Source organism: Macaca thibetana, chromosome 4 (assembly GCF_024542745.1).
Source record: "Macaca thibetana thibetana isolate TM-01 chromosome 4, ASM2454274v1, whole genome shotgun sequence".
Lineage (NCBI taxonomy): Eukaryota > Metazoa > Chordata > Mammalia > Primates > Cercopithecidae > Macaca > Macaca thibetana.
This window is the reverse complement of record NC_065581.1, coordinates 69,278,175-69,296,927: the sequence shown is the minus strand read 5'-3', so window position 1 is coordinate 69,296,927 and position 18,753 is coordinate 69,278,175. Positions and strand designations below refer to the sequence as shown.

The 18,753-nt window shown below is 40.4% G+C and overlaps 1 protein-coding gene across 1 annotated transcript in view; it reads right to left on the bottom strand.

Annotated features, from left to right (window-relative positions):
- RIMS1 (regulating synaptic membrane exocytosis 1) overlaps positions 1-18,753 on the bottom strand; it is a 914,410-nt gene that overhangs the window by 490,712 nt on the left and 404,945 nt on the right. The window contains exon 2 of the mRNA XM_050786418.1: positions 3,434-3,965. Within this exon, the coding sequence (XP_050642375.1) occupies positions 3,434-3,597 (164 nt within the window). The 5' untranslated portion in view covers positions 3,598-3,965. The remainder of the gene's footprint in view (positions 1-3,433; positions 3,966-18,753) is intronic.

Genomic DNA, 18,753 nt, shown 5'->3' with positions numbered 1-18,753 from the left:
TGCTTTTTTTTTTTGCTTTTTTTTTTTTTTACAAAAAGGAGTAAGATTCTAGATCTAATGAGCTCTTCTCTGATTTAGGTCCCAGATAATGCAGTTTTCAGCCTATGCAATATATTGGCTCATGATGTCTAGTAACAGTTAATTGAAGGAGTATTCATTGAGAAAGTTAGGTTTCAGAAAGCCTTCAGAATACACGTGTGTGTACACATGCATGCACACACTCACATCCAAAACACTATTAAGAAAAGACCTCTAATTTAATTTGCAGATAATTAAGTCAATCATTAAACATAATTTGTGGGAGCCAACTATTTCCAGTTATATGGCCATGGAACTTAAAATTAGTGTACTTTACCAACAAAATGAAATCTTTTTATGATAAAGTACTTTCAATTTCAAATAAAATTTTTCTAAAATCTTGACTTGAAAGTAGCTTGATTTTTTTTCCATTTATACATATTTAAAGACATTCTCAAAACCAAATTCAACTAGTAATTTACAATCAAGGCCAATGAAACTTACAAATACATTTTAATTGATATTTTCTAATGTTGGTTTCACAGATTCATCCATCATTTTCTATTTTCTCTCGGTGCCTATTTGTATACACTGTGAAGAGAGACAGCATGCATAGTAGGTACATTAAGGAGATAGTTCTGCACTGATAACACAAGTGAATTTTAAGTCTAATTGCTGTATTGCCAGAACTTAAGCTTTGTAGTGCCTTTTGTGAAAGTAATTTCTCAGATATGTGATTATGATCACCAATAATTACCACAAAAACTTTTCTCTGATGTAACAATATTTTAAAGCTCTGTTAAAAGAATCCTGTTTTCCAATCTATTTTAACACAAAGTTTTAAAAAGGCAACCATCTATGACTATGTGTCATTATGTCCTCATATATATGTGTCATCTGTATAGTTCCCATTATCCCCAGTTTTTAAGACATAAAGTGTCCCCTATAAAAAAAAGTACAACACTTTTCCACTAATTGCAGACAATATGACATGCTTACATGGCAGCAAACTGGGATTCCAAAACACTCACCAATCTGTCACTGAACAAAAGGCCAAGACATTAGCAGAGGAGGCTGACTGATAAAGTTAATACAGAGGTCCAGGATTACAGAGAGCTGTTGTATAACAGCATCACATACTGTGATATTTTGTGAATCCATGCAATAAAGGAACAATATATGCAAGCCAGTAGAAAGCAGTCACAGGAAAAGCAGTGGAAAAGATGTGTTAGACACGAGCAGTTGGACAGTGCTCCTAATTTGTATTTGCCCACATAAGCCCATACAATCTATAATTGCTGTCCTTTGGCAGTTAGCAGATTTGGAATTCTGTCCTAAAACTCACCCACTCCCACTTAAAATCCCTCACTCTCCACCACGCTTGAGACAGCCAGTGAAGAGGTGTGATGGCCACTACTTGCACTGTGCCTTCCCCTTCCTATCCGGACTCTGGCAAGCAGCAGCCCATATTTTCCACTAGCTACTGGAGGCCTCCATCCACCTGCTGTCTGCAGCAAACAGCAAAAGGAACAGCAGCAAACCTGTAAATCCTGACAAGCATAAAAGGTGTTCAGGACAGGTGGCAGAGGCTGCAACCAGTGAGGACAGATGGACTGACAACCAGACAGACAGACAGCAGCACCATTAGACACCATCCATTACTTCCAGTCTCAGAAGAGGGGAAGCCTGCAGCACCAGGGACGTCATTCTTCCACTAGGGACAGGCAGCAGATTAACGAGGGTACTGCCTCCCTCAAGCCGGCAGGCTTAAAGTATTTGGTTTTTGGATGAGAAGGAGCAGGGAATTCAGAAACCTGCTGCTCTTTATAGAACCAGGCCAGCTCTGGCCTTCGGAGTTAATGGCCCTTTTCTGAATCTACAATGAAAGGACAGGAATGACTGGATTTCTACTATTTTGCTGTGACCTAACAGCCACATCTCTCCCTCAATATCCCCCTCCCATATCTGAGTGTCAGTTGCCCTGGTTGGGGAGCCATCAGTCTGTGAATGCAACCTCCCTCCATTCCTCTCCTATGAGGCACTGCTGCACTGAGGGGAAGCGGAAGAAATCTTCCTCGCAGGCAGCGTCTTCTCTCCAGGAGGCACTTCTAGGGGGTGGGGGAGAGGTCATGCTGAGTGTGCTCTGTGTCTGGGTTTCACACCTGCTCCCTCCCCACCCCTCTTTCGCTATCAGCTAACTCCAGATGCAACAGGTTCCCTTTGGCTCTTCATGCCAATTCCCTGACCCCAGATACACCTTCCAGCCTAAGCAGGGGACACCAAGGAGTCACTCACAGTCAGGGCCCCTAAATTCCCCTGCTTCAGAGTGAAAACTTTCCTGAATACATGAAGACTTCCCAAGAGAAGGCAGGGTTGAAGCCTCCTTCTGCTCCACTCTATGGGTGATGCTAAGCAAGGAAAGCCCCGTCTCTCTGCCAGTCCCTTGTAAGCAGTTTTGTCTGAGGCAAGTAGCAGCATAGACAGTGTCACACACTCCTGCACCACCAGCAAGGAGCCCCATCTTCTCTCTATCCCCAGGAAAATGGGGCATCAGACAAAGATCCCTTGAAGGGTTGATGTGCTCTAAAGAAGTGAGGAGTGCAAATTTCCAATCCCTTATTGGACTGTTTCCTCCAGGAACTGAACAGGCCCCAGAGGTCTCTTGGAAAGCAGTAAAGAGGAACCTCTATGTTATTCAGGCCAGAGTCCCCCTGGCAGCTTCTCCCATGATTAAAAACTTTGTATTGCCAATGGCATTACATGTGGGGAAGAGAATCTGTCTTCACACAGGTATGCTGTGTAGAAGACTCTGAATAAAAGGTTAAAGAGAAGCTGGAGAGGCAGGTTACCAAAGATGGCAACTGCCCAGAAAAAGACCCAACCTTGATCTGTGAGATGAATGATTACTCAAATTAACAATAAAAATAAGCATTTTTATTATATAAATATAGGCAACCTTCACTGGGGTAACCCCGACCAGCTAAACAACTCCAAGAAAAGACGAGGAGCTGTCCTCAGCACCTCTTCATCCTGCCTCCCCTTGTTTCTACTCATCTCCTGCCCCCTAACCTGCTCCCAGCCCAGGGACCTTCCACTTGGGTGGGATCAGCACCTCTCAGCTTCTGCACCTCCCACCACGAGCGTGGCCCCCGTCCACCCATCCCTCCTCTGCACCCCAGTCTCAAGCCATCCTCCCCCTGTCTTTGGGTTCCTGGATCTGTGGCATATCCCCTCCCTCCTCTAGTCCCCTGACCTCTTCCCTGCTCAAGCCCCGCGCCCCTGGCGGGCGCCTCCGTCCGCACCCAGCACCCTGGCCGCCCCTTCCCCACACTCAGCCGCGAGGACTAGGGGAGTGAGTGGTGAATGGACGGATGGAGGCACGGAGGCACGGATGGCGCGGCTGGGGCTGGCTTACTTGAGCATGGCTTCTTCTTTTTCCTCCTCTTCCTTCTGCCGGTCCATCACTGCCATGATAATGTTCCTCTCCTCCTCGGTCAGGTGGCTCAGGTCGGGCAGCTCTTGCATGGGGGGAGGCACCGTGGGTGGGCGAGGACCGCGGGGCCCCACGGCCGAGGACATTTTCGTGGCCTGCCCGCCCCCTCCGCTCGCTCTCTGGCTCTCACCTTTCGGATGCACGCCCAGCAGCTGCGCCCCTGCTTTCCCCTCACAGCGGAGCCCTCGCGGCGGCGGCAGGAGGAGGAGGAGCAGCGGCGGTGGCGGCGGCGGCGGCAGCAGCAGAGCCGGGGAGAGCGAGAACCCAGTCTTTCATGGTTGTTTGCATCCACCCAGCCCCGGATGCTGCCTTTGTTTTGGTCGCCCTAGCGAGGCTCGGGGCCGCCCGGCCGCCTCCCGCAGCCCAGCCTCGGCCGGCGGGGGCGGGCAGGCGGAGGCGCGGCGGGCGCGGCGAGGGGGTGAGGGCTCGCGCCAGGCTCCGCCGATCCGGGCGTCTCAGGCGGGGCGCGGGGCGGGGGCGGGGCTGGGGCTGGGGCTGGGGCTGTGGCGGCCGCTGCCGCCGCGGAGGCTGCTCCCAGGCTCTGCTGCCTCCAGTTTGGGGTTGCGGGAGGGAGAGGGAGAGTTTGGGTGTCAGTTAGGCGGAGTCTCGGAGGCTTCCATCCAGGGTGATGCCGTTGCTCTCGCAGACATAGCTGCCAGCCACTCAGTCCCGGAGCCGCTCCGCCCACGGGCACCCACCCGCCCACTCCCCGAGTCCGAGCCACGCGTGCCCCGGCCGCTCCCCTCACACCCGCCAACGTGCACAGCACCTCGCTCTATCCCCAGGTACCCCTCACCCATGAGTCATCCTCCCTCTTCTGGTCCCTCGCCTGTGTCATCCTATTTTGCATGGGTTGCATTAATCATCATCATCCTCGCTACCATCTTCATCATAGAGCATTAATATTATTTGAGCAACCACAATGTTCTGAATGGCAGAATGGAACACCCTGTGGATACATTTTCTTTTTCCTCCCTGCCACCGTGTCTTTCTTATTTACTAGTTAAGTGTTCACAGCCACAACAATGTGATTTTTTTGGATGCTTTTGATACACACACACACAGACACACACATCCTCCAACAGCCTAGATTTTCTGGGTACATTGTACTCATCAATGCAGTGTCTTTCTTGACTCGTCCTCACTAGGACTGTTCTGCAGTGTATCAAGATGCCCCACAACACGGTAACTCTTTCATTTGTCATTTTTGGCTCTAGGTAGCCCCATCACATCACATAACTGCTCTCTGGTGCTTGCACATGGGTTATCTACTCTAATTCCTCTAATGATGCTCACTATCATCATACTCACTCACATGTAGTTCAGAGTATCTCTGTAGCTACTTCTCAAGAAACACTGATCCCAGATAAGAAAAACACTCAACCATATCCTATTGTATTTAAGAAGCTTCTGCTAATGCCTAGCCCAATGATAGGCATTAAGGATGAGCTTCTCTTGCTGATAAAGGCAAAAATAAATAGGCAATCCTTTCAAAATAGGTAATGCTATCAGCTTTGAAACCTGGAGACTGAATTTTCTTGATATAATTATAAAAGAATCAATATAGAAAAGGGTTCAAATTGAACAACAATTTCCTAGTCAAGACTCCTGAGCAAAGATGATGAGATAATTGATATGTTTCTCTCCTAGGCTATTTTTTTTTAACTTAATTTAATTTAAAGTTCTGGAGTACATGTGCTGGATGTGGAGGTTTGTTACCTAGGTAAACATGTGTCACGGTGGTTTGCTGCACCTATCAACCCATCACCTAGGTATTAAGCCTCACGTGCATTAGCTATTTGTCCTGATGCTCTCCCTGCGCTCCACCACAGGCCCCAGTGTGTGTTGTTCCTCTCCCTGTGTCCGTGTGGACTCATTGTTCAGCTCTCATTTATAAGTGGGAACTTGGTGTTTGATTTTCTGTTCCTGTGTTAGTTTGCTGAGAACAATGGCTTCCAGCTCCATCCATGTCCCTGCAAAGGACATGATCTCATTCTTTTTTATGGCTGAATAGTGTTCCATGGTGTATAGGTACTACATTTTCTTTATCCAGTCTATCGTTGACAGGCATTTGGGTTGATTCCATGTATTTGCTATTGTGAACAGTGCTGCAATGAGCATACATGTGCATGTATCTTTACAGTATAATGATTTATATTCCTTTGGGCATATATCCAGTGATGGGATTGCTGGGTCAAATGGTATTTCTGGTTCTAGGTCTTTGAGGACTCGCCATACTGTCTTCCACAATGGCTGAACTAATTTGCATTCCCACCAACAGTGTAAAAGTGTTTCTATTTCTTCACAGCCTCACCAGCATTTGTTTCTTGACTTTTAATGACAGCCATTCTGACTGGCATGAATGGTATCTCAGTGGGATTTTGATTTGCATTTATTTAGTGATAAGTGATATTGAGCTTTGTTTCATATGTTTGTTGCCTGAATAAATGTCTTCTTTTGAGAAGTGTCTATTCATGTCCTTTGCCCACTTTTTAATGGGGTTGTTTGTTGTTTTTCTTGTAAATTTATTTAAGTTCCTTGTAGATTCTGGATATATCTGACCTTTGTCAGGAGGATGGGTTGCAAAAATTTTCTCTTATTCTTTAGGTTGTCTGTTCACCTTGATGATAGTTTATTTCGCTGTTCAGAATAGCTCCAGAAGGAAGTCAGCACTCATGTTTTTTCCTCCAAGCCTAACTTTGTTAATGGAGAAGAAGATGACTAGGATGATGATACTTATTAATCTTAAAATTTCAAGTGTAAGGAACTTAAGACTTTAGTTGATTTCCCATAAAATGCAGGAGTTGCTTCTACGTGGACACATCTATTTTAATACTTTCAGTAGTGGTAGGTTCACTTCCTCTGAATTCCATTGCTACATCTAACTCCCTCTTCTTACTGAAAACCTTTCAAATATTTGACACAGCTATCTTGTTCTTTTCAATCTTCTCCATAGTAAATCTTCACAGTTTATCCAACCAGTATAGCCTCATTTTAAAGACTGATCATCTGCCTTTGAACACACTTAAGTTTTTTTTCACTAGCCTTCCAGAATATGTATCAAGAATATGTGTAACCAAGAACAGTGCCTGACACTTAGTGAATGCCCAATAACGCAGTATAGTCATTATTTTTATTTGCATAACTTAACATTGCTCTAACTTTTTGATGGCCGTATCACTTATAAGGATGTCACTGAAATAAACATGTAGTCCACTAAAAGTTTTAGTTGTTTTTCATAAGTTCTGCTGTATAGCCAGATTTCCTCTTTCCTATAATTAAGCAATTGATGACATTTTATGATTTTATGATCTTGGGCAAATCACTTAACCTCTCTGAACTCTGTTTCTTCATCTGCAAAATGGGGATAAAGGTATTTATCTCACAGTAGAAGAAAAGTATTAAATAAGAAGACATGTGAAGCATCTTAACTATGGGCTTAACACTTTGTAGTTCTCTTTTTCTTATTTCTTGCTCTTTCCAAGAGATGTATTAGGTCATCCCTCAATTATTAATATACAGAGGAAGTAGAAATATAGATGATAGCATCACAGATGCCTTTCTGTGGGTCAGTGAGGAAATGCCGTGATACAATGGACAAATGCCTTGTTCTCAAGAGGTTTACAATCTAGTTGGTTCTAATAAAATTCTTCTAAAATACAAATAAAGGAATTATAAAGTTTCAGTAGACGTTAGAACTAGCTGAGGAAAGCTCTTGAAGGCAAGGACCTAATGAACAATTAATAGCAGTGCCTTAATTTGCTCCAATTGTCATTACAAAATACCACAGACGGGGTGGCTTAAATAACAGAAATTATTATTCTCTCCCAGTTCTAGAGGCTAGAAATCCCAGGTCTAGGTGTCAACGGGTTTGATTTGTTCCAAGGCCTCTCTCTTACTTAGGCTTGTTGTGGTCACCTTCTTGCTGTGTCCTCACATGGCCTTTTATCTGTGCACATGCATCCCCGGTGTCTCTCCCTCTACTTATAAGGGCACTAGATTTATTGGATTAGGGGCCCTTCTTTATTTAACCTTAATTATGTCTTTAATGTGAACACTATCTCCAAATACAGTCACATGCTAAGGTAATTGAGGATAGGACTCGGACATATGAATTTGAGAGGGATACAATTCAGTCCATAATAGGTGGTTTCCATTCATTAAAATTACTGTGAGAAATAATGATTGATGTCTATTATCTGGATAACTTAATGAAGAGAAATCTATTTCTCAATCATTTTTATAGTTATTTCCCTGGACTCCATGTGTCTTTGAGAAATAAGTGAGTGCATAAATGAATGAGTAAATGAGTAAATTAGTAGAGCCTTGGTGCAACCCAACAGTGTCTCCTCTTCTATTAGGAATCTCATCCATTTCAGAGGGGTTCAGAACCAATTTCTAAAACCCAAGAGAAGTGTCTTCACAGATTTACCTCCAGAAAAAGAGAACTTATCTGCACTTACCCAAAGTAAGTGTGCCGAAGTGTGTAGCACAGATTAGTTTCTGAAAATGCTCAATCAGTGTGGAAAAAGCTTCATAATACCTCTCTCTTAGAAATTCACAGGACACCCTAATAAATAAAAACAATGCTAACAAGCAAGTATTTACTGCAATAAAGAAATCTGTCTTACCTGGTTTGGGTTGGCTTTCCCAAATGGATTAGACCATAGAATTATGTTCTTCCCTGATGGAGGAAACATGCTTTAGACAAGCTTTGGGAAAAACCCTGAGTTACAGGCCTGGTATGCAAAGATGTTAATCAAAGAAACGGAAACTTTGGATGTGATTCTCCTTGTTCAACCAATGATATCTGTAGAAACACATCTTAAATTTCTAGTAATAAAATATGTATCAAATGCCCTTAAATTCAACAGTAACATTATATTTAGGATATTAGTCAGAAACTATGACATACACAAAACTCCTAAAAGGTAGGTATTTAGCTTTCCTTTCCACTGATGCTCGCATATCATCTTTTCTCAAAAGAACTCTAAAGTTTGACACCACTGTTAACTGTTAATTTAACTTAATAGCTGAGGTTATAACTTCAGAATGAAAAATTATTGAAATGGTGTTAGGTTCAAATCCTCACACTACCATTTTATAGCCGTAGCAGAGTGAATACTATTCCGCCTACAAAATCATGTTCATCCAGAAACACAGAACGTGACCCTACCGATTGAAAATAGTTAAAATGCAGTCATATTGGATTAGGATGGGTGCTGAACCCAATGACTGGCGTCTTATAAATGAAAAGAACACACAGACACCCAGGGAAGGCCACATATGAAGACACACAGACACTGAGGAAAGAAGGCCATGTGGAGACACAGGCAGAGAATGGAGTTATGTCGTCACAAGCCTAGGAATGGCGAGAGCCACCAGAAGCTAGAAGGGGCAAGGAATCATTCTCCCCTAGAGACTCTGGAGAGAGCATGATCCTGCTGACATTTTGATTTTCGACTCCTATCCTCAACAACTGTGAGAAGATACATTTCTGTTGTTTTAAGCCACACAGTGTGGGGTACTTCGCAATGGCAGCCCTAAGAAACTAATGCGATAACTATGGAGGTTTTGATGAATTCATAAACTTTTCTGAGCCTTATTTTACTCTTCTATAACATGGAAATAAAAATGATTAGCTTCCAGGGGTTTACTAGGGATGAAAGGTTATGAATATGTATATAGTGCCTGGAAAATAGAAGGAACTTCATTCATTCATTCTTTCGGTATTTCCCAAACACCTGCTTTGTGTGAGGTGCTGAGGATACGATAGGAAAAAAAGCATATAAGGCCCCTAGAGAAGATTGACAGACTATGGCCCATGAGCCAAATTCAGCCCAATGACTGTGGTTTTATTTTTATTTTGTTTTGTAAATAATGTTTTATTGGAGCACAGACACACCAATTATTTTATGTATTGTCGATAGCTGCTTTCATGCTATAGGGATAGAATTGAGCAGATGCAACAGAAGCCATATGTCTCACAAAGCCTAAAATATTTACGATCGGCCTCTTTATAGAAAAAAGTTTGTTGACCCTTGCTCTAGATGCTGACAATATACTTGGAGAAAATAGGCATAAATAAATATACACACAAGAACAATTAGTGCATAATAATTACTCTAGAAAAAACTTGCCAGATATAATAAAGCCTAACCGTTGGGAAAATAGGTAAAATAGGTAGCCATGGGAATCTTAAGAAGGGGTCCTGTAGAGCAGAGATTTGAAGGATAAAAAGGAACTAGCCTAAGAAGAGCTCAACACAGAGTGTTGCAAGCGGAGGAAAGCTAAAGACAAAGCCCTGAGTCAGGAAACAGCAGTGTTCTGGAGGAACAGAAAGTAGGCCAGTGAGGCAGGACCATTGCGAAGGGAGGAGAAAATGGCAGGAGATGAGCTCACAGAGGGCCTGGTCAGCCAGGTCAAGGAGTGAAATTTTATTCTTGTACATTGGGAAGCCAGTGAAGAGCTTAAGTAAGAAGTTAAACGATATGCTTTGCATTTTTGAAAAGATTTTTCCTTGTGTGGGTGGTGGGAAAACTGTGGCAGCAAAGGAGTGAAGAAACAGGAATTCTGGTTAGGAGAAGTTAAAGTGGCTTGGGCTGGTGTAGTGTGATATGAATGGAGAAAGGTGGACACATGCAAGATGTGCTTTGCAAATAGAGCCTGGAGATCTGTTGAGTGATGAGGCATGGAGTGTATGAAGAGAAGATCAATTATGATTCCTTGTTTGGTCTGAGCGGTAAGTCAGTGGGTGGTGGTTCCGTATAGTGAGATGGGGAATTTGGGTGTGTGTTGAGAGAAGGAACAGGTGGTAAGGTAGGGACATCAAGAGCCTTTCATCATCATTTTGTCATCATCATCATTACTATAATCATCAGCAGCAAAACTTTCAAAAGGAGAAATATGTTTAAATTTAATTTGTTAATTGATTTCTCTGGCCAATTTTTTCCCTAAAATTTAAAAAAGCAATGTTTCTTTTCCTTTTGAAAATTCTATCAAAGATTGGCCTGAAGGCTAAAAGGGTCTTTGTAGCTCTCTTGATAATGGGAAAGGTGAAGATTCCATTAATGTATAATCAGTAGAAATTTGTGCACACATGCTCATTCACATAAGAACTAAAAACAAGGTACCAATTAATTTCTACTCCAAAAAATAAGCCAGTAACAGATTTGTGGTTTCAAGATTTTGTATACACAAGCTATAATTGTTTTTAATTTCTAGAAAGTTTTGAAATAAATTATTTTGGAATATCTTCAATACCTAATGAGATAGAGTCTTGACTAACCAATAAACTCAAATCCTAGAGTTTTGACTTAAGTTATCATCACGTCTACCTATGTTTTTTCAGCACTCTTTTGTGAGCACCACCATAATATATTACACAATAAAATGCTTCATATATAAGGTAATCATATGTCTTGATTTGTCCAGGACCATCTGAGTTTGCCCCTGTTGTACTGGCATCAATTATCAGCAGCACCTCCTTTCACTTAAAAGTGTCCTAGTTTGTATGATAGATTATATTGCCACTCTATTTATATACAGTTATAGTAATTTGCAAAAATATAGTCTTTTGGCTTCAAAGAACATTTGGCTCTCAAGAGATTTCACTGAACATATTTGGCTGAAACTAGATATCATATCATATTTTGGCTCAAATTCAGCCAAATACCTATTTTAATCTGATTTTTGGTAAGGTTCCACTATTGTCATTTATTTCTTGAGGAATTCAATGTGTGGGAATGTTTTTGTCCTTGGACCTAGAAGAAGGGACATAATTCTGTTCTTTTCTGGTTGGTCATACCAGCCATGGATATACTTCCTCCAAGGATTAACATTCTTAGCTATTTTCAGTTTGAGGTATTTTTCTTCAATACTTGTCTCCTCATTCAAAATCAGAATTCACAGCCTCTTTGCATTCTTCTGAGGCTGATCACCTTCCATATTAGTCAGACTTAACATGTTTAATTGGCAATGTTTTAGAGTAATTTCTCCACATTCTATTCTCTTCCAATTTCCTTTTTTGCATTCAGTAATTTCTTATGAGTTATTTTGATTTTATCTTGATATAAAGCGTCTTCATTTTAGATACGTTAACAATTTATTAGCTTTATTTTTCTGAGAGTGTCTTCTGCAAGCTAATGCTGGATGGACTGAAGTGTCAAAGACTTTTTATGCATGTATATATGTATGTATGTATGTATTGAGATGGGGTCTTGCTATGTTGTAGAGGCTCATCTCAAACTCCTGGCCTCAGGGGATCCTTCCACCTTGGCCTCTTAAAGTAATGGGATTATAGGGTGAGCCACTGAGCCCAGCTGAAGTGCGAAAGTCTTGAGCTCATTCTCCCTAGTCCAGCTTTTGAGTAAGATTCTTCTCTAATTATGATGGATCTCTGCTTGAGAGTATGACATATTAAATTTACTTTAAAAGAAATGTTACCTTTACCATCTAAAAAGCTAAAAACATTCATTTTCCTAAGTGGAAAATGGATTTGGGTAATAATTTCTAAGGCTAGATTATTTTATAAGCGCTAGTTTTTTAGTAAGTTGGAAAACACAATTACTAGATTTAATCTTTATTATCTTTTAATTAAAATAATATTTGATTTAAATAGAGATACTTAAAAATCAGATTTAAATAAACACTCCTTCCTAGAATGCTCTAATTTGAAACCCTGAGACTATTTCCTGGGAAGATTTTTTGACTATTTTCCTCTTTTCCACTCTCTACTTTGAGATGGGCAATCCAACCCCACACAAAGAAGTCCTAGACAAAACTCCTTTCTATCCATAGTGGCACAGCCCCTGCAGGCAAAGAGAAAATCTGATAGAAGACTACAGGGATTTGGCTCCTTATTCATGCACTAATCAGGCCTACAGACTTGAGCAAGTCACTTAATCTCCCTGAGTTTGAATTTTCTTAGCTGTAAAATGGAAACAGTTATATTTCCCTTAAATATTCTCAGCTTTTGCATAAAAGTAATAACATGTACTGAGCCTATTAAATGTTCCTGGCCTGTGTTAAATGTTTTAGATGCGTTATCATATTTTTTCTTCTAACAATGGGTATGCATTATTAATATCCTTTGGGGTTCTATTATATTAGCATGACTGGTGTAGATCATTGTCCTTCATCTTCTGTTTCACAGCATCAGGAGCTAGACCAAGTATTTTCCTTGGTCCCTCAAGTGCAGCTTTCAGATTATTATTCTTCTTCCAATTTGTACAATGTGTTCTACTCTGTTGCGTACAACCCTTTCTCCTTTCCAGAATTGTTCTACCATGCCCTGATCTCATTTACCAAAGACTTTAGTTCACAGTCTTCCTTTTCACCCCAAGATCTGCTCTTCTGCTCTCATGGGAAATATATTCAACATCCCCATAGATGATCTCTGCATATCTCAGTTTTCTCAAATCTACTTCATTCAGCATCCATTTTCATGGCCATTCCTTAGACTCTGGTATAAACTGTACCATTTCCAAAAGTCCCCAATTCAAATCTCCCTTTATTGACTACAAGTACCATTACTTTCTACAGCTCTTTGATAAATTGGATACCTACAATCCACTGTTGTCTTATTTTTTCTGTTTGAGTCTGATTTGAGTTTTACTTACCTTCATAGTCAGCCAATATTACATAATTCCTTCTTTAGTGATATAAAATCCTATTTCTCCCCATTCGTGTGGTTATCTTCTTCTAGTATTTTTGAAGAGGGAAGCAAGCAGAGTGTGCTGTCTCATGTATTCTCTCAGTTGGACTGCCTGCTTCCTGCTACTTCTCTGGCCATCTTTATCTTCTCTCTGCCATGGCCAGTTGCACAATTTCCTCAAGGTCAGCTGGAACTTGGAGGTTACAGACCCTCAGCATCCTGGTTGATGGTGCTTCAGAACCATTATAGTGAATGGGGTAAGAAAGATAAGGCCATTTTCACCTGGTCTTGACTCTTATTTCCATCTACCATCTCCACAGAGAGTTAGGAGTGTATCTCAGACTTTATCAAGATGAGTGTCTTAGTCCATTTGGGTTGCAATAACAAAATATTATAGACTGGGTAGCTTATAAACAACAGAAATTCATTTCTGACAGTTCTGAAGACTGAGAAGTCCAAGATCAAGGTGACAGGAGAATTGTTGTCCAGTGAGAATCATCTTCTGGTTCATTGAAGGTCTCGTCTTGTTGCATTCCCACATGACAGAAGGAGCAAACAAGCTGCCTCATGCCTCTTTTATAAGGGCACCAAGCCCATTCATGAGGGCTCTGTCTTCATGACATACTTCCTGAAGACTTCGCCTCTTCACATGATCACACTGGGGATTGAGTTTCAACATATACATTTTGGGGGCACACAAACATTCATTGCAGTGAATATATCAGACTTTATCAAAAATATAGTAGGAACCAAAGCAAATTATAAAATATAAGGGAAGAAATTTAAATTAAATGCTATATGTGACCTTGTTTTAGTTCAAGGAAAAGCTATCGAGCAGTTAAATTGACCTTATTTTAGTTCAAGGAAAAGCTATCAAGCAATTAAATTTTTCCCGGTTTATTACCTCATGGGAGTATCCATTTCTAAACGTATTCTCTTTTCTCTAGATTTACTTCTCTGTATTTCTCTCCATCTTCAAAATTGAGCAGTTCAAAGCTCTGCTCACTTTTCTACTGACTGAATTTTGCATCTACCCTTATTTATCCCTGGTCACCCTATCCCCACTCCCTTAACTTTATATGTCCCCAGGGGTCCAGCTAGATAGAACTTGCAATGTTGTATAAGTTTAAATAATGATATGTGGGTTTTTTTTATTCTTCCAATTAATGGTACTGGAAGGCTAGGGTGCTAAAAAAGTATTAAACCTAAAACCATTCATCAACCACACATACATCTGTGGGTACACACATACAGTTTCACAAGACACAGTGGTATCAAAAAACAGTGCTGAACCAAGAGACTGGTTGTCTGGATTCTGATTCTAGCTCTGATGGCGTGATCTTGAATAAATTACTTAATATTCCTAGGCCTCAGTTTCCTACTATGTAAAATTACAGATTTCACCAGTAATCTTTAAGGATCTAGAAATCTCCAACATTCTAAAGTACAAAAAGGTAGTAAACAATATATGGCAGTCAGTATTTAACAGAGTTTAAGAATTATTTTATGATATAAGAGTATCATATAATGAAAAGGTATGTTCAGGAAAATCAGAAATATTAACCTAGCCAATTTATTTGAATCAAAGCTGATCATTTATCTCCTGGTTGACCACAGGCTTGAGAAAAGAAAAAAAGAAAAAGAAGAAAAAACCTGATTATTTATTGACATCATTAGTCATTAGAAAAATGCAAATTAAATCCACAATGAGATAACACTACAAACCTATTAGAACTAAAATTTAAATAGCGATAATAGCAAATACTGGCAAGGATGAAGAGAAAATAAGTCTCTCATATATTGCTGGTGGAAATGTAAAATGTTATAGCCACTTTAGAGAATTATTTGGTTGTTTCTTATAGAATTAAACTTGAACTTACTATATGACCCCAGCAGTCACATTAGTGAGCACTATTCCCAGAGAGATGAAAACATATGTTCACACAAAAAGCTATATACATATGTGTTGTAGCAGATGTATTAGTAATAGCAAATAAATGGAAACAAACCAAATGTCCTTCTGTGGGTAAATGGTTAAAGAAATCCTGGAACTGGCATACCTATGGAATGTTACCAAGCAATAAAAAAATAATGAACTGTTAATACATGCAACAGCTCAGATGGATCTTAAGAGAATTCTGTGGAGTGAAAAAAGATGAGAGCAAAAAGTCACATGCTATATATTTTCACTTATATAACATTCTCTAATTGATACAATTATAGAGGTGGAGAATAGATTAGTGTTTGCTAGGGGATAGAGATGAGGTAATATAATGGATGTGAATATAGATTTAAAGCATGAGCATTAGGTGGTTTCTTTATGCTGATAAAACAGCAGGTAGTGATTACCTGAATCTATACATGAGATATAATTGCTAGACCTACACCCTTTCACCTCACCCTCATACATATAAGAATCTATGTTTAAAAAATACTGCAACTGGGGCTGAGCATCATGGCTCACACCTGTAATCCCAGCACTATGGGAGGCCAAGGCAGGCAGATCACCTGAGGTCAGGAGTTCAAGACCAGCTGGGACAACATGGCGAAACCCTATCTCTACTAAAATACAAAAAATAGTTGGGTGTGGTGGCAGGCACCTGTAATCCCAGCTACTCAGGAGGCTGAGGTAGGAGAATCACTTGAACCTGGGAGGCGGAGGTTGCAATGAGCCAAGATCACACCACTGTACTCCAGCCTGGAAGACAGAGGGAGACTCTATCTCTAAATAAATAAATAAATAAATAAAATGGAATGGGTCTGGTTAACAGAATTGTACCAAAGTTAATTCCCTCCAGGTTTTAATATTCTACTACAGTTATATAAAATGTCACCACTGAGGGAAGCTTAGTGATAATACATTGGACTCTACTGTTTTTGCAGTCTTCTGTGGGTCTATAAATATTTCAAAATAAAAGCTTAAAATGTTGCCATTTATCTTATTTCTTATTTACATCAAATAGTGCTTGCATCTACATCTGTTTTACCCCTATAAATGTGTGGCTTTGGGGGTTGACCCCAGTTTCAGGATTGGGACTTAGTTGCCTAAGCCATGCTGTGAACTTTCTTTTTCTCACCATAGTGTATAGTATTACCTTGGCCACAGGTACCGATTCACAAATTGGCCTATGTCTGGTGATAGGTAGGCACATTCTATGCAGATGATGTTGAAAATAACACATCATTTCATTCTACATCAAAATACATTTCATCTGTATAATGTTTAAGTTATATATTTTATCCCTTCTCTGTTATAGTACAATATATGCAGTGAGTATAGTATAAAAATAATGATCCTACTGCAAGATATAGATGAGCATAATAGAATTACAAAATCATAGTCATGAAATCACTAGTCTCATAAAGTCTTTGGGAATTCTGATATCCATGGCAACATATTATCACCATTTCCTCCAAGACTTAACTTTCTGCATGTTTTCCTCAATCCACAGACTTAACCTTATATTTTTCAGTCGACTGTACTTCAGAAATCTTACGTGCAGTACCTTCTGATTTTTCCAGTGGAATCTATACTGTAGTGGATGTTGTCATATTTCACTGAGATCCCCCTTCAGAACTGAAGTACATATCACCACTGAGGCCACTAGTTTGGCTGATCACAAAACACAGCTGTGTCCTGAGACTAAGAAAGCATTCTTGCCTTATATACCCTTCTGAGAAGAAGCATTCTTGTTCAATGACTGGCTAATATTGCAAAATTACAAATAATCAGGCTTTTCATTTGGTATAAGGAGGAGGGCATCTTAACCTTAGAGGTCCCCATGCAATTGGTGGAGTTTACAGTTGCAGGTGTGTGGCAGCTAAATTTTCTTCCTGCCCAATTCCTACTTTCTTTCTCCCTCACAGGTGTTCTCTAAAGTATACCACAGTAAACCTCCTGCATGCTAATCATAGAGTTTCATAATGTTTCCCTGGGAACCTGAACTTCAACAGTTTCTACCACAAATGGTCCAATAAAGTAGACTCAAAAATGTAATTGTGGAGCTGAATCACCTGCTGGCCAGCTGACCATGAAGAACCTGTCACTAATTGTAGGTAGAATATGTATAGCCCCTCCCATTTAGCAATAATGCAATTGCTAGAATTTGTATTGGTAGTGAGCTAGGATGGAACACCAACAAACAGGACTTCACTTATGAGTGCAATAATCCAGGCATTTGAGAGACACGGGAGAAGTATAACTATGAAGACTATGGAATTGGATGGTTGCTGTTAGGTTTCACTGATGCATTGGAAAAAGACATTGAGTGCCTTAGGGTGATTGATCACCAATAATGGTCTAGGTGTAAAAGTCAAAGGAACCTCCTTGGTGGCTGATACAGTTTGAATGTGTTCTTTCCAAAATTCAGGTGTTGTCAGTGTGATAGTATTAAGAGGTGGGTCTTTACAAGGTGATTAGTCATGAGGATTTTGTCCTTGTTAATGGGATCAAAGTTCATAGAAAAGAAGCTACACCTAACATTCAGTTAGCTTGTCCTTTCCCTTCCACCTTTTGCCCTCTAAAGACACAACATTCCTCTCCTCTGTAGGACGCACCATCTTAAAAGCAGAAACCAGCCCTCACCAGACAACCAAACCTATAAGCACCTTGATCTTGGACTTCCAACCCTCCAGAACTATGAGAAAATATGTTTCTGTTCTTTATAAATTATCCAGTCTCAGTTATTTTGTTACAGCAGCACAAAACAGATGAAGATAGCAGAGCCTTCATCTCTATTTTACAGGAGATGTAAAAAAGAGCCTCATCTCCTGCAGCTGGAAAACAGAAAAAAAGATGAGATTCAGACCCAGGTCTGAATTCTAATAGTAATAAAACATTTTAGTTGGTTTAATGCTCAACTTCAGCAACCCTGCTCCACCAAGATCAGAGCTGAATTGAGAAGGCTTGGAACCTTGAGACATGGGATAAAAATATGTCAGTCTATGCATTCAGAAAGATTAAATACCCAGATTACCTTGAACTCTCTGAGCCAAAGTAGCTCATTCCTTTGTGTTAAAGGCTAGGGGTCCTCATCTGAAGACAGATTCAGTATTCTCATAAGATATTACCTTACCTTTCTTTCTGACCACCTGACCAATAGTAACTATGGTTGTCATAATATAACCCAGCCAGAGTAGTGCTGAGCCTGTTCACAGAGAACAGGGACTAGACTCTGAAGGAATGATAGGACCTTGCCAACACGTATCAGCAGGAGTTGAGAAGTACTTACGGTCCTGGACCCTGAATATACTAGATCAAGAGAGACTGGAAATAAAGTTGGATAGTGGAATGTTTATCAATGTGGATATAGAAGCACTTCCTCATGATACAGGATGCACATCCTCACAAGGATTCTGGGAGACAGTGCTGACACATTCCTGGGATTGCTCTTGGAAACATGGAGAAAAGTGTCAGACCACAATAAGTGAATTAGAAATGCCAGAATTTCTGGGACAGACAGTGGGACACGGGATCAAAAACATCAGAGAAAGGAGCATGCTAGAGTGGATTTACGATAGAAGGCCAAAAAAACTAACAGCCAAATATCTTCTGAACAAAAGCCTGGAGTACAATCCATTTACCAAA